The sequence below is a fragment of the Zonotrichia albicollis genome, chromosome 13, assembly GCF_047830755.1.
Source record: "Zonotrichia albicollis isolate bZonAlb1 chromosome 13, bZonAlb1.hap1, whole genome shotgun sequence".
NCBI lineage: Eukaryota > Metazoa > Chordata > Aves > Passeriformes > Passerellidae > Zonotrichia > Zonotrichia albicollis.
In genome coordinates this window covers 8,029,525-8,052,833 of record NC_133831.1, presented here as the reverse complement: position 1 = coordinate 8,052,833, position 23,309 = coordinate 8,029,525, and the positions used below count along the sequence as shown (strand labels likewise).

Genomic DNA, 23,309 nt, shown 5'->3' with positions numbered 1-23,309 from the left:
ATCCTGCCCGGGGCGAGCACATCCTGCCCGGGCAGCGCCCTGGGGCTGCTCCCCGAGCTGCACAGCGCGGCTGGGGCCAGCACAGCTCCCCGGCACCGCACCGCAGGGCCCAGGCCAGCACTCCGGACCGGCGGAACCTCCCGGGTCCGAACCCAATGCACCCCGGATTGCTGAATGCTCCCGGCAGCCAGCACCCAGCGCCGGGAGCAGCATCCAGGACCTGCACCCCGGATAGGGTCCAGCACATCCTGCCAGGGCTGCTCAGCACCCACTGCTCCCCGGGGGATACTCCCAGCCCCGAGACTTGCACCCAGCCCCGGGACCAGCAACCGGGACCACCACAGCGGGCATGCAGCCGACGCACCCCGTGTGGGGGCTGCCCGAGGCCAGCTCCCAGCCCCGGGACCAGCCCGCAGCAGCGGGGCAGCTCCCGGGCGGGCTCCCCGGGACCGGCATCCCGAGCCGAGCCGGGCCGTGCCCGCATCCCCCGCCCGGGGCCCGCTCTCCGCCGCCGTACCTGGCTCAGCTCCGGCATGGCCCCGCCGCCGGGCTCACCCGGGCCCCGCCGCCACCGCCCTCCGCGCCGTGCGGAGCCGTGCCGCGCCGTGCCGCGCGGGGCGGGGGGGAAGGGGGGGACGGAGGACGGGCCCGGCAGGCTGGGAGATGTAGTCCTGGGCCGCCTGCGGGGCTTGTGGGACTTGTAGGAGGCGAGCGGGGCCGCCTGCGCCCCCTCTCCCACCGGCATCTCAGGAATCCACCCCGGTGCCCAGCCCGGATTCGCCCCGGCACATCGGCACCCCCCAGCCCGGTGCCCAGCATGGGAACCCCCGGTACTCAGCCACCGGGATTCACCCCGGTACCCACCCGGCGCATCGGCAGCCCCCTGAACACCCCCGGTACCCAATGCGATACCCAGCTCGGTACCCATCCCAGAACCCACCCGGGGCACCGGCACCTCCGGACATCGGCACCCCGGTACCTATCCCCGTTATCCATCTCGGTATCCACCCGGCGCGCCGGCATCTGCCGCTACCCACCCCGGAACTCACCCAGTGCGTCGACACCCCCCGGTACCCACCGCGTACCGATCGCACCCCAGCACCCACTGGCAACCACCGGGAACCGACACCCGCCCCCCGCCCGGGCACCCCTCCATCCTGCAGAGAACCCTGCGAGGAGCAGGACTCGTGACACTTAGGGATACACACGCAGGGCACTTAGGGATACGCACAGCCGCCGAAGCCCATTTTAGGGCAGAAAACGTCAAACCACCATTCCCCCTTGGCAGACCCCCCGAGATGGGGGAAAGGGGGAGCGGCACAGGGGTGGCTGTGCCTTTAAGGGTCCGTGCAGTGCACATTGGGAACTGTAGTCCTTCAGCGCAGAGCGCCCCGGAGGGACTGCGGGGATTGAACTAAACATCCCAGCAGGCCCCGCGGGGCCCGGCTGGGGCAAGGGCGGTACTTATGGCGGCGGAGTGGAGCGCTGTTCTCCTCACCTGCCGGCAGGGCCATGGCGGCGTGGCCGCCCTGCAGCGAGGCAAGTGGCGCCCCTTCTCCCTCCCTGTGCGCGGCGGCGGGACCGGCTCTTGACGCCGCCCGCCTCTCGTTTGGCAGAGCTGGAGGTGCGGCGGCTGCGGGGCGGGCTGGGCCCGCGCCCCCCCGCGCTGCTCCTGGCCGTGGAGGACCCCTGGGCCCGCCTGGGCAGCGGCGGTGCCACCCTGAACGCTTTGCTGGTGGCGGCCGAGCACCTCAGCGCCCGGGCCGGCTGCACGGTGAGATGTGACAGCTGCTGGTGGGTCCGGGGAGGCTGGAGGTGAGGGGGCGTGCCTGTCCTGTCTCCACTGACTGTCCCCGGCTGTCCTCTCCCAGGTGGTGACCGCTGATGTCCTGAGGGACGCCCGCATCCTCATCTTGCACATGGTGAGAGCCGACCTGCAGCCCAGCACGGGATCTCTCATTGCACCCGCTCCCTCCCGGTGACTCCCCATATTCTCTGTCCCACCAGGGCCGCGATTTCTCCTTCGACGACTGTGGCCGTGCCTTCACCTGCCTGCCCGCTGAGGAGCCCGGCGCCGCTGCCGAAGCGCTGGTCTGCAACCTGGACAGCCTGCTGGGGACCATGACACACCGGGTCTGTGCAGCCTGGGGACGGGGCCCTGGGGCTGGGTTTGGCTCCCAGCAAGATGGAAGCGGTGTTTGGTCCCTGGGCTCCTTCCCTGCCGTCCCTGGGCACGTGGTCCTTCTCTTGGCAGCTCTGTGTGGGCTCCCCGCCTGGTGTCTGGGTCTGCAGCACCGACATGCTCCTCACCGTGCCCTCAACACCAGGTGAGTGGCTGGACACCGGCCTTGCTTCCAGCACCTGCTTTGGCGTGGGATGGGGTTCTGTGAAGCAGCAGCACAGCTGGTTCAGCCTGTGTTGTGCTCCCATGAGGGTGTGGATGCTCAGCTGTTGCTGTCCTGGGTGCGGTTGGGAGCATCCATTGTGCCTGCAGTGAGGTGGCCAAGGCTGGATGCTGCTGTCACTTCCACTGCTGTGGTCCAGGTTTTCAGTCAGTTGTGCTCAGTGTGAGTACATACACTGCCCCAGTGAGCCCTGGTCTCTGTCCGTCCTCTCAGGGATCAACTGGGATGGCTTCCAGGGTGTCCGAGTGATTGAAGTGCCCGGAAGCCCAGCATATGCCAGGAACCATGGGGTCTACCTCACCAATGAGCAGGTTGGGGCAGCTCACCCTTCAAGAGGCATCCCTTGGAGGTGCAGGGATCCCCAATCCTTGGATCCCTTGGATGCTGAGGTCACAGCACTGCTGTGGCTGCTTGGCTTGGCGTTCCCTGAAGAGCTCACTGGGGTGGTTTTGCTCCTAGGGGCTGGTGCGTGACATCATCTACAAAGGCACAGAGGCCCAGATCCAGCAGTGTGCAGGGCCAGATGGCACTGTCCCACTGGTATGGCATGACTCAGGTGTTGGTGACCCTGCCAGCCCCGTGCCTCGTGTCACCACAGCTGCAGCCTCAGCCCTGATGTGCCTGGCAGGTGTGTGGGATTGTTTTCTTCTCCTCGGATGCTGCTGAGCAGCTCCTGGCCACCCACGTCATCCCTCCTCTGGACGCCTGCACCTACATGGGGCTGGACTCGGGGGCACCACCCATCCAGGTGACAGCTCTCTGTGGGGGATGGGACCTTTGCCACACAGGTGTCACTGCTGGGCACCCCTGTAGGGTCTGTTTGCCCTCACACTGCCAGATTAGGGTGGGAGAGGTAGTGGGGGGGAGCACCCAGTCGCAGGGTGGGGTTCAGGATGGCTGAACCCAACAAGTCCCTTCTCTCCCCAGCTCTCCCTGTTCTTCGACATTGTGCTGTGCATGGCAGGGGGGATGACAGAGGAAGGTTTTGTGAAGAGTGGTGGTGATGTCAGTGTGAGGAGCGCCCGCTCCGTGCTGTGGACAGCTCTCCGTGGCTTCCCTCTTAGCGTGGGTGAGTGCTTCCTTCCCATTTCTAGCGGAGTGTCCCTGCCCAGGCAGTTGCAACTGGGTGCTCTTTAAGATCCCTTCCAATCTCGACCATTCTATGATTTTGTGCTGTAGTGAGTACATGTGATGTGACCCATTCCTGGGCCCTCTTCCCTGCGTGGGTGGAGATGGGGTGGTCAGGGTCTGATGGTCATCTGTGTCACCCCACAGCTGCGGGTCCCCAGGTCTCCACTCCTGCCCCTTTAGCTGGGGATGTTCAGCCAGGCTCACATGAATCCTGACACACTCACTTTTTTGTCAGTGTGCTGAAAGCTCTCCTGTCCCCCCCAGCCTGCATTCCCAACGCATCCTACGACTACATGACCTCCTCTGCGAGCGACCACATCCGCAGCCTGACCCACCTGCCTAGCTCTGCCGGCCACCTCCACTTCTGCAAGACAGCCCATTCCCATGTGGATGTATGTTCTTCCATCCCCAGCCCTGCTCATGTGCGTTTTTTGGGGGCTGCTCTGGGCTGTGTGCCCTGGTCCCACGTGTCTCTGTGCCCTTGGCAGCAGCCCTGTCTCCTGGAGGATGGCTCTTCAGTCACCAACTGCCTGCTGGAAGGAGCTGTGCAGCTGGCAGCTGGCAGTGTCATCCAGCACTGTCACCTCCAGGTACCTGACTAGGATGGGGGTAATCCACAGCTCCCAGTGCACTGAATGGGCAGCAGGGTGACATATTGGTGCTTAGGATGGAGGAACCACAGCTCTGAGATTTGGGGTGCCCTTCCTCTTTGAGGCTGCCTTTTGACTGGTGCTGCGCACTTTGGTGGCTGTCACCCTCTGCAAGCAAGGGGATGAGGTTGTCACTTCTGGCCTGTCCTGAGCTGGAACCAGGCAGACCCTCTCCTTTGGGGGCTCTGTTACGGTTGTGAGCCCTGCAGGCTGTTGCCTGGCCTGAATTTCTGTAGTCTGCGTTTCTGCAGCCTTGTGACAAAATTACATCCTGTCACCTGGCTTGTGCTGGCACCAACTTGTGTCTCAGGGTGGTTGTCCCATTCCAAGGTCAGGATTTGGCTCTGATCTGGGACCAGCCATGCCACTTTTGCTTCTTCCTCAGGGTCCCCTGGTGATTGGTCCTGGCTGCCTCCTCTCGGGCCTCGACGTGGGCTCCTCAGCAGCCCTGCGGGGCTGTCCCCTGCGTGATGTTGTCCTGCAGGGCCACCACGTCCGGCTGCGGGACCTGCCCTGCCGCGTGTTCACTCTCACCGGCCGCCTGGACGACTGGCAGGTAAGGGGGCAGTGAGGTGGCACAAGGCTCCCAGCAAAGCCAAAGTGTGACCAGCCCCTCTGTGTCCCTGCAGAGCCCTGTGGAAAAAGCCACCTACCTGAACATGCCCTGGGCGGAGTTTTTCCAACGGACGGGTGTGCGGTAGGTGCCACGTGTCAGGGTAGGACAGGACACCCGGATCCTGAGGTGTCATGACCACCCCAACCCGTCCCACATTCCAGCTCCCCTCATGTAAGGTGTCCTCGAGCCCCAGGGCCGTGCTGATGGTTTCTCCCTCCATCAGGGAAGGGGATCTTTGGGATGCCGAGACACCGCGGAGGAGCCGCTGCCTGCTCAGTGCCCGGCTCTTCCCGGTGCTGCACGCCCGTGAGGCGCTGGGGCTGCAGGATGTGCTGTGGCTGCTGGGCCTGGCCATGGTGCCCACTGAGCAGCTGGCACGCTGGAGAACAGCCTGGCGCATGTCCTGGCAGGAGCTGCTGCCCTGCCTGGACACAGAAGCTGAGCTGGGTGCCCGCCAGGCCCTGTTCTTCCTGCAGGGCCAGCACAAGGTGCGGCGGGTGCTGCTGGGGCGCCAGGACAGCAGTCTCCTGCCACTTGCCCGCAGTGCCGTCCATGAGGGCTACCACAAGGCCATGCTGGACACGCTGGATGAAGGTGAGCTGGACTCATAAGCTGCATTTTTCATTATTAGGACTGTTCAGTGCTCCCCACTGCCTTCAGTGGTCCCCGCCCTCCTATTGCAGGGATGTACCTGCAGGGCATCCAACAAGCCTGGGTGGGTGCAAGCCATTCAAGTCCCGCTCTCCTGGGGATAGCTATGGCAGAAGCTGGTTGGGGTGCAGTGCAGCCTGACTGTGCTTTGTAACCTCCTTTTATTTTATTTTCTAGTCGCCTCCATGGCCGGTGATGCTGGTATTGCAGCACGGGCACTTGCCTGTATTGCTGAGGTCCTGGGCTGCATGGCACAAGGGGAAGGGGGCTTGCGGAGTGGTCCTGCTGCCAACAGGGAGTGGGCCTCAGCTTTTGGGCGCCTGGAGAGCGGGGACATCGCTGGGGGGGTCCAGGAGCTGGCAGCTGAGCGGCAGAAGTGGATGAGCCGGTGAGGCTGGGGCTGGCAAGAGGCAGCTGCCCCATTCCCATTCCAGGCATTGGTGCTGTCATGGAGATGTGGCAGTGGGCTCAGCATCTTTCTTATCCCAGGCCAGCTCTGCTGGTAAGAGCAGCTCGGCATTACGAGGGGGCCGAGCAGATCCTCGTCCGGCAGGCAGTGATGTCCTCATGCCAGTTCATCACCGTGGAACAGGTGGAGCTGCCACCCTTGGGGCATTGGGTGCAGGCGGTGTGTCCAGCCCGCCTGGACCTCTCTGGTGAGCTCATTCCCTGAGTCAGATGATCCTTGTCTCACTCCTGAGGGAACAGGAGGAAGGGTGCCCCAGGAGGCTGATGGTGAGTGTTGCAGGTGGCTGGAGTGACACACCCCCCATCACCTACGAGCACGGGGGGGCTGTGGTGGACGTGGCAGTGCTGGTGGATGGGTGCCGGCCCGTTGGCGCCCGGGTGCGGCGCATTGCCCAGCCGGAGCTGCGCCTGGTCACCCTCAGTGGGACACCGCAGGGCAAGGTGGTGACAGATCTGGTGTGCGGGGAGCTGGAGCACTTACAGGATTACTGCCAGCCACATGCACCAGGTGAGGGGTCACCTGCCAGCCTGGCTCTGTACCTGCAATGTCCTGTTGGTGCCAGGATGGCCCTTTTTGGGGCCGGTGGGATGAGGGAGCAGGTAGCACAGCAAGCATCAGCTTTAATTCTTTTTTGTTTTCAGGAGCCCTGCTCAAAGCTGCCTTTATCTGCACCCAGATTGTGCAGTTCCCCTCACAGACACCTTTACACGACCAGCTGATGGAGAATTTTGGGGGTGGATTTGAGGTGCACACCTGGTCCAAGCTGCCCCATGGGTCTGGCCTTGGTAGGTTTGCAGGGAAGGGGCTGAGTAGCCCCTCACTGGTGCCTGGGAGTGTCTCCTGCTGCTAGCACCATCATGGGGCATCCCCCTTGCTACCCCCAACCCCCAGGGACACAGCAGTGCCTCACTGCCCTGGCCTTACCTGTGCCCCCTGCAGGCACCAGCAGCATCCTGGCAGGAGCAGTGATGGCATCCCTGTACCGGGCAGCAGGGAAGGCTGCCAGCACTGAGTCCCTCATCCATGCTGTGCTGCACCTGGAGCAGAGGCTCACAACAGGTAGGGCCTGGGGGAGCAGCTGACCCACAAGCTGGGGGTCCCAGCAGTGACTGACAACCCTCTGCCCTGCAGGGGGGGGCTGGCAGGACCAGGTTGGTGGGCTCATTCCTGGCATCAAAATCGGGAGGTCGAAGGCCCAGCTGCCACTCAGAGTGGAAGTGGAGCAGATCTCAGTCCCTGAGGGTTTTACCCAGACTCTGAACGATCACCTGCTGCTGGTGTACACGGGGAAGACTCGCCTGGCCCGCAACCTGCTCCAGGTAATGCCTGGGTGCCTCTGGGTCTCACGGGCTGGCCTCTGCTCCCCCTAGCCTTTCATGGCATCCCCTTCACTTGTGCAGAGCTTTGGCCCCCCCGAGGGAGCTGGCACCCAAAGGCCGTGGGTGCAGCACTGTTTCCCCAGGTGCTGCCAGAGCCAGGAGGACAGTGACAGGGACATTTGGCCTCTTGCAGGATGTGGTGAGGAACTGGTACGCCAGGCTGCCCTCCATCGTGCAAAATGCTGACGCGCTGGTGAGCAATGCTGAGGAGTGTGCCCAGGCCTTGAGGCAAGGTGTGAGCCCCCTTCCCTAGGCCACGTTGGCCCTTTTAACAGCTGAAGAAAACAAACTTTCCCAGGGAGAGGCTGTGCAGTTTCAGAGGGGAAGAAGGCTGGGAGGTGCAGGCTCTTGCAGCTGCAGAAGCTTCAAATCCTCCCCCAAGCCCACCCTCACCAGGCAATACCCCAAAATTCAGGCTTGAACAAAGATTTTGAAGAAGAGGGGGTTAGACATGCTGAATCTGATTGATTAGCAGTGCACCACTGGTGACAGGGCTGGGGGCCCTGCCTGGTCAGTGCAGCGGGTTTGTTTGGCTGCTGCAGAGAGGAAGCAGGAGCATTAAAGCAGGCAAATCCTCCCCCTGTGGAGGATTAAAAATAGCAACGTGACAGAGCTGGGGTTGCCTGCTTGGCCAGCAGAGCTGGGAGGAACTGGAAAAGAGAAGGCAGAATTTAGCTTGGGCTGAGCATGTTTCTGTCCTTTGGGTGAGAAACAGGGACAAGTAATTAGCAATATTCCCTCCTCTGCAGGTGACCTGATGCTCCTTGGCAGGTGCCTGGAGTGCTACTGGCAGCAGAAGAAGTGCATGGCCCCGGGCTGCGAGCCGCTGGCCGTGGGGCGCATGATGGACGCGCTCCGGCCCCACGCCCACGGGCAGTGCTTGGCCGGGGCTGGGGGTGGAGGCTTCCTTTACATCTTAACCAAAGCCCCCCGGCAGAAAGAGGCTTTGCAGCAGATCCTGGCAAACACTGAGGTGAGCTGTGAGCCCCCACTGCTGCAGGCAGTGTGCAGCATGCCCACAGAGCATGAGGAGCATCTCTCCCCACCACACATGGGGTGTGATTGCTCGTTGTTCCCATGCCCTCCCTGGGACCTTGCAGGTGAGAAGGGGTTCTTGGCTGGCTCCTGCCCCAACCTGTGACTCTCTTTTTCTAGGGACTGGGCAACTTCAGCATCCACAGCATTGAAGTGGACACGGGTGGTTTCTCTGTGGAGGTCTTGGGATGTGATACCAAGGACAGTGCTCACCCTGGAGGGGACAGGGCTGTGTGAAGGCCTTCAGCCCTGGCCCATTCCTGGCAGATACCCAGAACAAGTGCAGGGAAATTCCCACTGCTTTTAAGGGAAGCTTCTTCTGCCAGCTCCATCAGGTGCCTTAGGTCTCCATATGTCCTTTTTGTGCTGCTACTTGCCCCAGAAGCCAGAGCCTGGAGAAGTTGTGACAAGTTGTGCAGGCAGGCAAAACTACCCCTGCTGGGTGGCCTTGCTGGAGGGACAGTTTGCCAGGGCCTCCAGCCTGATTTTGGTGTTTCACTCCAGTTTTTACAGTTCTCCAAAGGGAACAAGCTAGCATTTGTGATGCTGCATCTAGCAGGAACCTTCCTGCTCTTCAGCAGCAGGGACCCAAACTGACAGTTCAGCATGCAATGTTCCTGCACCAGGGATGCAGCTGGATGTGAAATCAAGACCCTCTCCTGTCCTGAGGCACTGTTTCAGCAGTGAAATAGTGACTGGTGAAAGCAAGTTACTAGTCCATACAGTCTGAATAAAAAAGATGGTTCTCAGCATGTGTTTGTGCCCCTCTGTCCCTAGCAGGGCTGCTCTCTCTTCACAGGACAGCAAAGGCCCAGCATTGCATGGGAAAAGCTTTTCCAGGGGTGGGAATGGCAGAACCTGCATGCAAGAGCTGGTCTTCCCCTTCCCTGGCCCTGGCTGAGGGAGACAGCACAGGACAGCAGCCACAGAAGGCAGCCAGGCAAGACAAGGAAGATCCTCTGGATGCCCTGGCACAGGGTAGAAGAGAAGAACTGGAGCAGAGCAGAGCTCTTGTCCCACATCTTGCCAGCTCCCTCCAGGCCCACAGCTGAACACACCACTGGAGACTGCGCCTCAGCCAAGCAAGGTTTATTTACAGAGTAGCTGTACAGAGCCAGCAGGGACACAGCCCCACTTCCTTCAGAGGCTTTCTAGTGATTTTCCAAGCACCTTCCCAAGGAAATCACTCCTTCTCCCTTCCACAGAACAGTTCCCATCACCACCAGGAGAGAGCCAGGGTTCAGCATTTGTGACTCCAGTAGCTGACCCTTAAACTGGGGGCACAGAGGGAACACAGCTGCAGCAGCAGACCCGTATTTCAGCCCCGTCCTGGCTTGTGGCCTCCTGCAGGGCAGCAGAGCACACAAGAGTCAGGAGTAGGCACTAGCCTGTGTTCTGAGAAATAGCATCATCCTGCCCTCAGCATGAGAGATTCCTTCTGCTCCCACAGAAGGATGGCAGGTCTTCTCACCGAGCCCAGGAAAACCCTTTAGCGGACAGAAGGGCAGACATCATCCCATCCCCACAGCCTCAAACAGGGAGCCCCAGGACAGGATGTGGGCAGGCTCCAGGACTGCAGCCTCAGCTCCAGCGTGGTGCTGATCCAGGCTCTGCCCAGCTACAGGCGCAGCCGCTTGATGTCCTCGCTGCGGAAGTCGATGCGCAGAGCCAGCACCTGCCGCACCTCGGCCGGAGTCAGGCGCCATGTCAGGGGACCCGAGTTTGGACCCCAGTAATCCAGAATCTCTGTCACCTGGAAAAACAGGGAGCTGTAAGAGATGGCTCAGCACTGACCGTCCTCATAGGTAAGATTGAACTCAAGCACCATCAGATACATGGAAACTTCTCCAGGTTCTCCACACCCTGTGGGTGTGATGATATGTGGATGAACTCAGTAAAGCCACGTGCAGTGCAGTGGTGTTCCCACAGTCCCCCAGTAGAAGCATACAAGTGCAGCTCACCCTTTCCAGGTTGAGGATGGTGGCCATTTGGGAAAGACGGGCAAACTTGTCACGGATAGTCCACGTGGTGACTGTGGTGAGGTAGGCTATGAGGGACCTCAGCTCCTTGTCAAACTGCAGACCACCGAGCTGTGGGCACAGAGTGAGATCTGTCAACTCTCCAGGCAGACCATGGGGTTGTGCCAAGACACCAGTTAAAATCACAGGGAGGCAGGGGGAAGTCTCTGAGCAGGCAGGTCCCAGTTAAACCATTTATTGCAGGTAGGGTGGCTTATGTTTAGACCCATCTTAAAACCCAGTCCCCTTATTGGTGCCAGCTCTTCTCAGTCCCATTACCAAACCCACTTTGTCCCTGTGGGTACTGATGTAAAGGCATCCCTGAGCTGGTCACTGGTGGTTGGAGAGTTTCTTATAGGGTAATATTTGAGGGTAGAGGGTAATATTTGCATCTGCCCTGCCCCATCCTTTACTGGGAGTTTGCAGTCAAGACAGACTACATGGTAGAGGAGTGTTTTGCTTACCCTGCTGAAGGTAGATTTGAGCAGCACTTTCTCCAGCTCAATAGCTATGAGACTGGTCATAAGACCAGTGAGAGTATCATAAATCACTGGAGACAGTCCAGCCTGGAAGCAGAAACCTGTGTCATTCTTGTCAGGAAAAACTGAGCAGAGATCCCTAAAGCCCAAGGCTAGGAGAGCTTGCAAATAAGGACTTGCAGGCTTGGCAAGTGGGGAGCAGCACAGAAGTGATCCAGGTACTCCTTGGGGCCTGCAAGCAGGCTTTGAGAATTGCAGGAGAAGGGAGTGACTGGATCCCTACGAGCTCTGCAAGGCACTGGAGGACACCTCTGCTTGCCAAGCAAGGGAGGAGCTGGAGGATGCCACGTGGAGGTCTGGCCAAAGCCTGGCAGGCTGCCACCTCCTCCTCTCACCTTGAACTCTGTCATCTGCTGTTCCAGATTGACGATGAACTGCTGCACCCAGGGATCGTTGGCCTCATAGTCACTGAACTCCTCCTGCCAGTGAAATGCAGAAAGGCATGCATTTTCAGGCCACATTGTTTATGTGGCCTGAAGTAAACCACAGCCAACGGTCCAGAGGACAGGAAGGGAGGTCCCTCCTGAAGCTGCACTTCATCCCTTCTGCTCCTCTGTAGCCAAATGTCCCTTTCCAGGCTCGGCTGCAGAGCAAGATCTGGGTATTTTACTGGTGCTCTGTGCCAAGCAGATAACTGAGGGGAAGGAAACAGAGGCTGCTCTGACTGTGCTGCTGAGCAGAAGACAGAAAGTGCTCAAGTACAGCCGGAAGTAGAGAACACAGAGCCTCACCTCCTCGATGTTGTGGGAGACAGAGAGGAATAAGTTGATCCATGGCTTCACCTGGGGTTTGATGGCTGTGCTGTTGAGCTCATTGAGACCTTCCTGAACGAGACAGCAAGAAGAAAGGACAGTGAGGCACAAAACATTTACAAACAGGCTGTCTTGATGCTGCTTCCCAGCCTGGGAAACTGGCCCACAGACTTGAACAGGAAGCTGCACCAGAGGGCTCAGATCCCACACACTTCCGGTGCCGGAAGGCTCTGAGGACACCATGACAAGAAGAGGAGGAAGGTTGTTGGCCCAGAAGCTGCTGTTGTGCTGACTTGTAGTGTGGTCTGAAGGGGTTTGTGCTTGCCCACCCCATCCCACACAGCTGCAGATATCCTGGCAGGAGTGAGGCACCTGGGGTAGGTAAAAATGCAAACTCCATTTTTTCACTCAGCACCAGCCAGGGCACTGTGACTGAACTCAAGTGATGCCTCCCACCTCCACTGCAGCTTAGCTCAGTAGGAGAATCTAAAAGGAAGATAAAAGCTGTAACCACGGTTAGTTCCCTGAATTAATCATAACCCCAGCACATGCCATCTCCCCTGAGCAGCAGGCTGTCAGCAAAGCTGTTCTGTCCCCTGTGATGAGAGCTCTTAAAGCCTCTCCTGCCAAGCCACCCCTCTTTGGCTCAGCAAGGTGTCATGAAAACTCACTCACTATGAAACCGAGTCAGTTCCGATTCTGACTGGCATTTGATAGAAGATTTTAACTAAAACTGGCATTTCTGAGGAGGCCCTGCTGGCAATTGTCCTTTTCTGAGGCAAATTCAGTGTGTGTGTGACTCAGGCAGCACAGGAGCTTCCTCCTCAGCCTCTTGATTGCTTTGCAGCCACTTTTAAAACCACACTAGAGTCAGATTGGAGAGTGTTACTCCTTACTGATAAGCTCTTTGGTTTTAATACTGACCACAGTCCCCAGGAGGGTTTGCTGGCAGTGCTGAACTGAAGGCATCTGCCTGCACTGAACTGCAAAGTCAAACAAAAAATAATCTGACCCCTGCGTGAACTACAAAGGCAAACCTACTTAAAAATATTCTCCTTTGCTTGGTTTCTTTCCACATGAGGTACTAGGTCTTTCTGCTTCTCTCTTTGCCAGAGACCAGTGACATTTTAGGACAGCAGGCCCCAGCATGCCACAGGAGACTGGATTTAGCCAGAGTCCTCTGTTCCATGCTGTGGGCTATTTGCATTTGGGAAAGAAGGAGAAATCTGAGAAAAGGGCAGCTCTTCTCTACCAACAGCCTGTCTTCAGCATTACTTAGTGAGGCTGTGGACAACCTGACAATGTGCTGTGCCACGAGGGAGAATGGAGGAGATGGAAATGCTATTAATATTTCTTTTCCTGAAAATGCTGAACCAACTGCAAGCCCATGCTGAGTGAAGACAAATGAAGCAACATATCTTCTGGCTCTGCAGCTGCTTCCAGTGCTTTTTATGCAGCTGCCAGCTGGTGTGGCTGTGTAAACGGGCTGGGGCTGTTTCCATGCCTCAAAGCTGACTGATTTGCTCCCTCCTGCACCCTACCCAGCACTCCTGGAGTCAGACATGGTGTGGCCCTAGGCTGAAGTGATTCCTGCCAGAGTTCTCCCTGAAGACACCAGAGCCAGCAGTAATGTGGAGAGACACTCACCTGCAGCAGGTCACGGAATTTGTTGGAGACAGCAGCCATGTCCGAGAGGCAGCTCTCAATCTTGGCCTGTGCCTGCTCACCCCCAAATCCTTGGCTAAGCAGTTTGCTGCAGTCACTCTGCAGGGAAGAGATCCATGAGCAAGCTCCAAATTAACAACCTGGGCAGTTTTTATTCCTTTGTGTCGCTGAGCTCTGGCTGCCCACCAGCGTGTGGGATAGGACAGGAGCCCAACTCTTGCTCCTGCAAAGGCAGAAGCTGCTGGCTCCAGCTGAGGGGAGAAAGGACAGCAAGAAAAGAAGCCAGGGGCTGTCTAGCCCAGTATCACAGAACTGCAGACTCTCCGTGATGGCACAGGTTATTCCTGCACCAGGTCAGTCAGGCTGGAGGAACTGGTATTTCTGGCTGCTGCTGTCAGCCGGAAATTGCTCTGCCAGCTTAAAATTCCTTCCCCAAGGCTGGAGGGCAAAGACCTCAGGAACTCGGGCATATCAAAGACCAGATGGTTTACATGACCCCTGCCTCCACCAAGGGAGGATATTACAAATTTGATTGAGGAAAAACCAGTAAAGAATAGAGACTGCACCTCCAAAGTCTTCTTTAGGGTCATGATGTTTTCACTGCAGACTTCCACATTGTTTAAGGTCACCTGAAAAAAACCCAAAACAAACCCAAGCTGGATTAAATGGAACTTCCCAGCTCCTCACCCCCAAATCCACCCATTTAATCCATGCCCTGCTAACAGTACAGACTGAAATGCAAGTTCTTAAGGGACAGAGTTGCTACTGTGAAATTCAAGCACTGCAGATTCACTGAGTTGCATGAAGCTAAACTCCAGCAATGGAGCAAATGTGCTGAACCCCCAGCTAGTACAGAGTTCAAGACAGTTTACTGCTTTTCCTCAACATCCTTCTACACCAGAAGAGCCACCAAACCCACCAGAAAGGACTGCTTGGCCTCGTCCGTGCTTTCAATGCCTTTGGTGTCGAACTTGCCCTGCTGCAGGCTGCTCTGCATGATGTTCACAGCACTGGTCACCCCTCTCTGGAAGTCCTGGAAGGTCGTGGCTGGGAAGCCCTGCTTCAGCTTGTTGTACAGAACCTCCCTATAGGCAAGCAGAACACACCAGGGTTTAGAGCAGCAAAAAGAAAATTATGCTTTGTGCCTGGGACAGCATTCTGTCTGAGATCTGACCTGAACAAGGTAGTGGAACTTCAAAGGGGAAAAAAAATGCTGGCAAATATCTCCTGACAGCATCAGAATGCTGAAAGAAAAACATAGCCACCCAGTTTCTGAGCTTTCCTGAATGTCCTTCCTGCAGCTGCCTGCTGTCTTCAGACACAGCTCCTCACTCCCACAATGGAATGAAAAATAGCAAGACAATTTCTGCAGTCTCACCCAAGTTTGAGTCACCAAGTAACCCAGAGAACAACCAGGGGTGATCATGTACCCTCAGGCAGGGTAGTACCCCAATGCTACAAGGCAACTCCATCTCATAGGGATTTTGGGCCATCAGGTTCTTTTCTCTGCTTGTCCTACAGGTGGGTCACCACTGCTGTGAGAAAAGATGCTCAGATCCAGCTTCCCACATCTGCCACTGCTTCCTACAAGGATCTTCCATAGAGATGACAAGCCAGAGGTTCAAAGGCAAAGAACACAAGCAAGACCATCTGCCAGCAGCTACTGTTTGCAGAATGTGAGGTGGAGGCCCCTTCCAATGAACCTGCTGTGTTTTCATTACCTGAAGTCAGACTCCAGCTCAGTGGTGGAGTGGTTGATCATAGCACAGAGACAGTCTATGCTGGAGCTGGACAGAGCACGCCCAATGCACTTCTTCACTATATAAAACACATCATCCACCATGCTGGAGGTGAGCTGGCCCTTCTCATAGCTGTCCATGGCAACAGCCTGCAAAGAAAGCTCTCTCAGTGCCCCAACAGTGCTGAGAGACCAAACTGCCCATCTGCCCCCTTCCCCCTGCATCCTGTGTGGTTGCACCACTCAGACTAGGCTGCAGTAGCCCAAAGACCTGGAAGATACCTGGGGTATGTCTGAAGTCAAAGTTCAGAAACAACCACTTGCTTTTCAAGGCCAAGGGAAACAAAAGACTCTCCCAACAACTGCAGATTTGCCATGTATGCATATCCCTTCCTTGGGATGCTCACCAGAGGACTGAGGAGCACACACAGAAAAGCATCTAAGAGGTTTTCCCCCACCTTGTTGACAGTCTCCCTCATGAAGTATTCCTCCATGGTGATGTAGTAGCCAATGAGCTCTTGCATGGTGCAGCTCAGCAGACAGTTGTTGAGGAGCTTGTCCAGGTATTTTTGATGCTCTGTGGAACAAAAGAGAGACCTATCAGCAGGAACCAGGAGACAGCTCCACTGAGTCCCCTTGCTGTTTGTCTCATGGGACCCAACAGACACACACCTGCCAAGCCCAGCCTAAAACAAATCACAAGCCTCAACTGTGGAGCTGAAGTTGCTGAGCTGGATTTTGCAGGTGACTAAAGTGATTTCCAGAGCTCTACAGAGTACCAAAACCTTGAGCCTTTTTTTTTTGTGGTCTCCACCTTCAGGATTTGTGCCTGCAGTGACAAAATGGTACTTCCTCTCTTTGGGGACTTTACTTTGTTATACTCTACAATCATTCTTAATGTTGGTTTTCCTGTTAGAGGGAACAACCAGTGCTGAAAACAGGTTTGTAAAGTCTAGGCTACCCAATGATCTTCCACAGAGCACTCCCAAAGTGTCTTTGCAGACCCCGTGTCCCTTTGCTCTGCCACTAACTCAGGTATATCTCCATTTCTGGCTTTGATAAGCAGAGCCTATGAATATTGGTACTCAAGGTGTTACCTTGCTTTACCTCCTCTGAGGCCATGGCATCTCCCACCTCAAAATCAGCTATGATTCGTCTCTTGATGAACCTCAGGTAGAGCTCACTGCGGGCATTCATCAGAGTGACTTCTGTTAAAATAGGGTCAAGCTCCCTGGAAGAAACAGCAAGAATCAAGACAGCAAGACTACAAAAGGAGAGGCACTAATTTAATTCAGTTAAGTAGTTCTCTGTTCCCTTACTATGAGATCAGTACTGCCCCTTTCCATCTGTGCTGTTGAGTGGCAAAGCTCAGCAGAATAACTGGTATGTGCAAAGAATGCACACACACAATCAAAATATCTCCTGGGGGAGATCTGGGGGATATCTCTACAATTGTTTTTTCCTCACAAACTCTACTCCGAGATTTAGCAACACTCCCCCTCTTTTTCCTCATAGATCTGAGGACATCCACGTTGAAATCACAGTGGTAAGGACTGCAAGACTCAAAGCAACCTGATGTAACTTCAAAATGAGCCCTGTTTTGAGTGGGAGGTTTGACTAGAGGTCTTCATTAGTCCTTCCCTACCTCAGTTTTGCTACAATTCCGTGAGCCCTGTGTAGCCAGTGTTAGAAATGCCTGGTCCCTGCCATCTCCATGTGTGTGTTTTTGTGCACAGACTCATGTGTTTCTCTGCAGATGATGAAGAATCTGTTTAAGCTCAACAGCTCAGGAAATGTGAGATAAAAAAAGCATGTTACAATGCAGAACACAGTGTTCAGATCAGAGATGGCTGAAAAAAAGAAAGACTGACACATCAGCTTTTTCATCAGTGTGCACAGAAGAATTTTACAAATCCTGCTTGGATTTGTAAAATTCATGGTGCACAGGTGGGAGAAGGAAACACTACCTTTATTTTAGAGATTAAAAAAAAATCAGAAAACTGGCATGCATGCAGAGTTACTCAGAGCAAATAGTAAGTAGAAACATTAATTATGCAGGCTCACAGATAGATCTTCCTTGAGGAACCTGTTTTCTTTCAAGGCATGTTTCTAAGTCAGGCAGTCCCAGAAGGGCTGGGTGCACTTTCAAATGGCCTTGCTTAAAGGGTTATGTAAATATTTACGATAAGAAGAAAAAGAGGGAGATTGAAAGCACTGCAGTTTGTTGTCAAGAAACTGATGGTATGGAGCTGCTGCAGCAGCAGTACAGATAAGGTAAGATCCAAAGATTTATTCCTGTTTCTGTCATAAATTATCTGTCAAGAGAGCTGCTGTGTTTTGTGGGCTCCAAGGGCTGTACTCTGGCCGTGGAAGGGCAGTGGGCACAGGCAGTTAAAATCTCAGTCCTTCATGTGCAGGGATATCAACAGCCCTCCAGGAATGCTTAGAGCCAAGGCTTAGAATTAATGACTAAGCAAAATAAAGCCCCACTACAGAAGCTTCCTTTACAGAAGGGCAGTGAAGGGCACCTAACAATTGGATTTTTAAAATTAATACCCACAAAGCTTCTGGAAGAGTGGGAGGGTTATCTAAATGTTAAGTAGTGTTAATAACAACTCCAGAGTGAAAGGTTAGAGAGCATAAAGAGTTTTTCTTTGTACCTTGGTTCAATCTTCTCTGCAGAAGAACTTCTCATCATGCTATTCTGGACTTGCTGGAACTGCAATCACAAAAGAAAGGGAGTCTTTGCTGATGACTTGTACTCTCTGGGGGTAACAGGAATGCTTTGGAGGAAGCACTGCCAGAGAAGGGAATCACATAAGTTCACTTCTTCCTCTTCCAAGGCAGAGCTCATCCCTCCAGGAAGGGTGGTGGGATGGGACTTGACCAGAGGCACTCAAGTATGTGACCATGAGACAGTAACAGCAGGAACAAGACAGGGGGGAAGGTGTACTGAAAGCACCCCACAGACCTGCACAGCACAGAGTGCCCAGGGTGCATTTACCATGCTCCAAATGAAGCATTCTCTGCTTCACAAAGCAGTTACAGACTGAACCCCTGCAGCTATCAGGGTAAATAAGGAGTAAAGCAAGGATTCTCTCAACACACAAGGCCAAACTCTGCTGCCTCTATGGCAGTGGGAACCCACAGAGCTGGCTGGAGGGCACAGCTGGCTGCATGAGGCAGCCTCACACTGCTCTCACCTGCCTGTGGTAGTCTCTCTCCTTGATGAACTTGTCCACCACCTTCTCCACCTGGCGGTCGCACTCCACCTGCAGGTGCTTGATGAGGGTGTAGAGCCTCCCTGGCCCGTAGTAGGTCTCCACAATGGGCTGGTGGGTCTCCACAATGCGAGCAATCCCTGCAGGGAGGGGACACACACTCAACCAGCAGTTCCCAGAGCACAGCAGAGCTCCACAGCTCCACAGACCAGACCTAAAAAAGGATCATTCACTCCACAGATAGAGTACAGATCTCCTGGAGCAGAAGCCATCTCTCTGTCCCTAAAGAGAACTCCTGCCATGCCCTGTGTGCCAGCCCCAGCTGCCCTTCAGCCCAGCAAGATACAAGGTTTGAAGCTTCCCCAGGACGAAGCCACACAAGCTAAATCTGCCAGGGGGCACAACTGCCACCCAAATGCAGTCCCAGCTTTTAGCACCTGCAAAGCTACAGGGAAAAATCAGCCCAGGGAAGGCTCTTGGGCACACACTTGCTGCAGAGAGCAAGCATTAGCAAAGGCAAGAACTCCTTGGAGGAAAAGCTCATCCACAAGGAAGTACTTCTACAATATTGCCTTCTTCTCACAAACACTCTACTGCAATAGTTAGCAACGCTCCCCCTGCTTTAAACACTACTGGCAAGAAAGCTCTACTGGTGCCAGACTGGGAGAGTAACTTGGCAGGGGTGCAGCCTGGAACTAGAGCAGATTTCAGAGAAGGTGGTTTATCACCATGGGATCTCAAGTACTGTCTGTGGCACTCCCACAGAGCATTCATATTCCCTTCTCTGCTTTCAAGTTCCCATGGTGCTTCTTGAAGAGCCAGGCCTGGAGGCACCAACAGCTGCTCGTCCCTAAGGGATCTGATTTGTTTGTCTGGAGAGCTGCAAGTCTGAAGAAACCTCCAGGGAATATCCATTTGTTTTGAGGATGCAGAGAAAGGAAGAGTCTGATTCCTGGGGGAAGCCAACAAATCCTTTGCAAATGCACTTTGTGCCTGTACAAGATGTACACAGGAGAACTTGCTTATTGTGATGCCCTCTCCTGGTTAGAATAAATCCTACCAGCTGTGTCTCTGTCCCTCGAGTGAGACACCTGTAGCTCAAAGGAGAATGAGGCATTTTGTGAGCTGAAATGGAAAGCATTTAAATTGATGGACAGTCTCATCATGGACTATTTGCAATCAAATCAGGAAGGAGGAAAGGAAGATCACCTTCAAAGAGGAGTGTCAGGGTGTCTGCAAAGATGACAGCAGCTCGACGGTCACTCATGTCTGTCCCCATCACCAGCTGCAGGTTCTCTTCTGCTTTGTTGGCCACCTGCATGGCAACAGGAGCAGTCAGCTGAACACCCAAAGGTATTCTTCAACCCACAGGTCCTCTGTCCTTGCCCTAGAGAGCTTTTATTGGCCTTCCCAATGCAAGAGCTATTGCTGTTGCTCCTGCTTTGACCAGGGATCCTTTCCTCTCTTGGAAAACTCAAGGCTCAAGGAAAGGCAGAAACTTGCTCTTCTCTTTCCAGGCTCATTGGATATTTTTTAAGCAAGTGCACAGAGCAAGACACAGACACCAGAAAGCCCATCCCAGCATACAAATACAAGGAGAGATATGAACTAAGGCCAGTGCTATTTTCTAAGGTGAACAAGCCACTGCCAAAATCTCCTTCCACAACATCTATTGACATAGACTGGGTTTTGCTTTTCCCTGGGTGTCACAGAGCCTGTTACCTGCTTGCAGAGGTACTCAGAGAACTTGCTCAGCCCCTCTTCATGTAAGCCTAGCAAAGGAAAGATCTTGAAGAACCGTTCCACCTGGGGCAGGTCTCCCTGCTTCATTGCTGTGTCAAATTTCTCTGTAACAATTGTCTTCAGACGCTGCTCTGCTTCCTGCAGGAGCTTCAGGTTGGCATCTATTATTCCCCCTGGTCAAAAGGACAGAAAAGAAACAGAAAAGTGACAGCACAATGTTAGTATTGTATCAAGGGCTACTTTTTCCCCAGGAGAGAGACCAGCACTGTGCAGCCCCAAGCTGCAGAAGACACACTGGAATTCCTCTACAGGCACAGACAGACAGGTTGGTGAGTGATGTAATGTTGTGATTTTGCATGAAGGACAACAACACATCCACTGGGATTTTCCTCTTAGGAATCTACCAATTTACCCCCTCATTTCCAGTTGCTCTGCTTGGTAGCACACGGTGACACAAGAACAATTCTTGACAGAGCCTTCTCCCTCATTTCTTCTGGCCTGACCATTTTGTCCTTTGCTTAGTTAGCACCTGAAATACTATTACAGCTGTGTGCCAGGAGCTTCCTTTTCAATTAATGATAATTCTGGTGTAATAATGCTTCAAAAACCTTCACCCCTAAGTCACTCTATAAAATACTAAGATCTCTGGCCAGCATTAGATTTTCTGCTTTGTCTGTTGGGCTGAGGCAACCATGGGAAAGGAGCAGCCTCTAGGTATCCATTGGAAAGGTGACTCATGAGCATCTCCTCACAAACAGTGCTTACCCTCCTTGCCCTGACGACTGAGCTCAATCACTGACTTGTCCAGGGACAGATAGCGATGGATGTGAGCTGCTGCTTGTTCATAGTCCTCATTTCTCAGGGCTGTCTGAACTCCATCCATGCAGAACTTCAGGTCAAGGATGTCATCAGCTCTCTGAATGGCCTGATAGAGCCGGTTCTGAAAGAAAGGCAAGCAGTGATGCTTCCAGCTGTGGGATGGACAGGGAGAGGGAGCTCTCAGAAGACAGCAGGAGGGAAAAAGAGACTGAAGCACTTCTCTATACAGCAGAACTACTACATAAGCAAAAATCCCACACTACTCAAAAAGTGCTACGACCAGTGGCTCCACAGGATGAACAGTATATGTCAAAAATGAGGCTGAACCTGGAGGCCACAGCTGTCTGTAACAAACAGCAGAGACCAGAGAGGACACCACATGTTATCTGTTTGATCTGAGCAGTTGTGCCAAGTGCTGGCATTGACACCCCTCAGCCTGTCCCCAGACAAGGAACAGAACAGATTCCTGACCTGGCTTGGGTGACAATCTCCACTGTCCTCAGCACTGTGTAGCTGCCAAGATTGCTAGTAACTCTATCCAGGGTATCCTGGTATTCTACCAGGAGCTGCATGGATAGGAGGGGATGCTGGAGAACCAGCCATTATATGGAGGAGCATTCCTGGAAATGTTCAAGGCCAGGCTGGATGGGGTTCTGAGCAGCTTGGTCTAGTGAAAGGTGTCCATGCCAACTGCAGGAGAGTTGGGAACAAGAGGAGCTTTAAGGTCCCTTCAAGCCCAAACCATTCTATCAGTCTTATACCATGCAGTAGCCAGGAGCCCAGAAAGACACAGCTAAAATCAAAACCACAGCGGCTTCCAGCCTACCAAAGACAGGGCACATCTGGTGTGCTGTGAGCACAGAACACACAAACACAGAACACAGCAGCCCTGCATCTAAGCAGGAACAGACAGTGGGGGAGGTGCACTGAAAGCACCCTAGACTGGCACAGCACAGAGTGCTGACAAGCCCCAGCCCCTCAGCCCAGTACCTTGGCGAGGTCGAGCTGCCGGACCTTGCTGCTGACGTTCTCGGCCAGGTTGCAGGTGAAGGTGACCATCCCTGCCAGCTGCTGGGCATCCCCCTCGATCAGCTGCAGGCTGGGGCTGAAACACACAGAGCTGGGCGTGAGAGACACACAGGAACCACCTGGGGCTGTGCAAGGAGCATGGCTGTCTCTCCAGGAACAGCTGGGCCTGTCACAACACTGCCACTCATTCCACTGCCTTTCTCTGGGAGCAGAGCAGGAGGAGAGGCTGCACAGAGCAGCTGTGCCTTGCCACCACACAGGGCACGAACGAGCCACTGGGCCCTTGGGACATTCTCCCCTTCTGAAGTGGAGGTGAAGGCTGGAAACCTTTCCTTGGAGCTCTGCTAGACACAAAGGCCATTCAGGATGATTTCCCAGCCTGCCTGCACAAATTCACCCTGCAGGGCAGTAATATTTGTTCACACCTGGCACAGCCTGGCACAAGACACCTGATCCAATAAATGATGCTGAAACCTGGCAGCCTCTGAGATGACACTTTCAAAAAGCTCCTGAGCCTACAACAAAATGGGTCTGGGTGAGGGCAGAGCTGTCAGTGCTGCTGGGAAGAACTGGGGATGAGGATCCAACTTGTGTTCTCAACCACAAACTGATTTTAAGCCTGATATTTTCTGAGAATGGACGTGCTTCTGCTACAACACTGACAGGAGTATCTGGGCCATGCAGCAAGGAGAAGGAAGGGGTTGGAACACTAACCCCATGCGATGAAGGGCAACCATCTTATTCTCTATAGTGCTTTGCTGCTCCAGGAGGGCATCCAGCTCTTCCTGCACAACTTTCTGAAAAAAATAAAAAAATGATGAAGGAGGTGTTATGTGACTTCAGCTCTCCTCCAGACCAGCAGTTTATCACAGATGCTATATCCAAGCCAAGGACACAAGGCATTAGTGCTTCCAAGAGCTCATATGACAAATAAATCCTTTCTAAGCTCTCTTAAATCCTCTAAATCTTTATGATTTTTCTATTTGAAAGCATCGGTTTTGGAATCCTCATCACACCGCTTTTAAGTCAGTATCCCACAAACTCCTCCCCTGGCTGAGCTTCCAGTGCAGGAGATCCCAGAATCTTCAGGCTGCTCGCGAGTCAGGGATCCGCGGAGGTGACACCGACCCAGGGGCGGCTAAGTCTGTGTCAAACACCTCTAGAGAGTGCGCAGCAATGAGGGGCACAGTGACAGCGGGGTATCCGCTTTTCGGGGCTCCGCTGCCTCCCTGCCCGGCCGCACACACCTCCTCCTCACACAGCCGGCTGTATGCGGCCTCCAGGTCCGCCAGATCGGTCAGCGACTGGATCCGCTCCATGGACAGGGCGGAGGCGGCGGGGCCGCCACTCTCACCCAGCGGCGCCTTCGGTCCCGGCGCCGTGGCCGCCGCCATCTTGGCACACAGCTGACGCGGGCGATACCGCCGTGAGGCCCGGCGAGACCGTCAA

General features: G+C 54.9%; 2 protein-coding genes across 8 annotated transcripts; one reads left to right on the top strand and one right to left on the bottom strand.

Moving 5' to 3' along the window:
- The first annotated feature begins 1,395 nt into the window (after positions 1 to 1,395).
- FCSK (fucose kinase) lies at positions 1,396 to 12,491 on the top strand. Of its 7 annotated transcripts, none has more exons than XM_074550960.1 (23): positions 1,396 to 1,539; positions 1,617 to 1,774; positions 1,872 to 1,922; positions 2,008 to 2,133; positions 2,255 to 2,327; positions 2,619 to 2,716; positions 2,865 to 2,945; positions 3,034 to 3,153; positions 3,333 to 3,474; positions 3,801 to 3,928; positions 4,028 to 4,126; positions 4,572 to 4,742; positions 4,816 to 4,883; positions 5,026 to 5,396; positions 5,631 to 5,841; positions 5,943 to 6,109; positions 6,202 to 6,429; positions 6,564 to 6,707; positions 6,862 to 6,981; positions 7,054 to 7,241; positions 7,435 to 7,534; positions 8,051 to 8,274; positions 8,457 to 12,491. In XM_074550960.1, exons 1-23 carry the CDS (start codon positions 1,467 to 1,469, stop codon positions 8,571 to 8,573), a joined length of 3,258 nt encoding a protein of 1,085 aa, XP_074407061.1. In that variant the 5' UTR covers positions 1,396 to 1,466; the 3' UTR covers positions 8,574 to 12,491. The 7 variants fall into 7 exon arrangements, with proteins under 7 accessions (XP_074407061.1, XP_074407060.1, XP_074407064.1 ...); XM_074550959.1 differs by having other exon boundaries at positions 4,025 to 4,126; XM_074550963.1 differs by lacking the exon at positions 8,457 to 12,491 and having other exon boundaries at positions 4,025 to 4,126; positions 7,435 to 7,494; positions 8,051 to 8,194.
- COG4 (component of oligomeric golgi complex 4) lies at positions 9,410 to 23,297 on the bottom strand. The gene is made up of 19 exons (XM_005490812.4): positions 23,108 to 23,297; positions 22,575 to 22,657; positions 21,822 to 21,936; positions 20,778 to 20,952; positions 19,992 to 20,185; positions 19,479 to 19,584; positions 18,252 to 18,409; positions 17,709 to 17,767; positions 16,146 to 16,279; positions 15,507 to 15,625; positions 15,032 to 15,198; positions 14,230 to 14,395; positions 13,877 to 13,939; positions 13,293 to 13,409; positions 11,625 to 11,717; positions 11,229 to 11,312; positions 10,819 to 10,920; positions 10,298 to 10,426; positions 9,410 to 10,089 (listed from the first exon to the last, which is right to left on the bottom strand). Exons 1-19 carry the CDS (start codon positions 23,252 to 23,254, stop codon positions 9,955 to 9,957), a joined length of 2,346 nt encoding a protein of 781 aa, XP_005490869.3. The 5' UTR covers positions 23,255 to 23,297; the 3' UTR covers positions 9,410 to 9,954.
- Positions 23,298 to 23,309: the final 12 nt, after the last annotated feature.

What these genes read in the sequence shown, in the direction of transcription:
- FCSK (XM_074550959.1), top strand. Translation starts at nt 1,467, where the DNA reads ATGGCGGCGGAGTGGAGCGCTGTTCTCCTCACCTGCCGGCAGGGCCAT. An exon ending in GCCGCCTGGACGACTGGCAG is followed by an intron (nt 4,743 to 4,815) that starts GTAAGGGGGCAG and finishes GTGTCCCTGCAG; the next exon opens with AGCCCTGTGGAAAAAGCCAC. An exon ending in TGGCCCGCAACCTGCTCCAG is followed by an intron (nt 7,242 to 7,434) that starts GTAATGCCTGGG and finishes GGCCTCTTGCAG; the next exon opens with GATGTGGTGAGGAACTGGTA.
- COG4 (XM_005490812.4), bottom strand. Translation starts at nt 23,254, where the DNA reads ATGGCGGCGGCCACGGCGCCGGGACCGAAGGCGCCGCTGGGTGAGAGT. An exon ending in GCCGGCTGTGTGAGGAGGAG is followed by an intron (nt 22,658 to 23,107) that starts GTGTGTGCGGCC and finishes TATTTTTTTCAG; the next exon opens with AAAGTTGTGCAGGAAGAGCT. An exon ending in TCAAATCTACCTTCAGCAGG is followed by an intron (nt 10,427 to 10,818) that starts GTAAGCAAAACA and finishes CTGTGCCCACAG; the next exon opens with CTCGGTGGTCTGCAGTTTGA.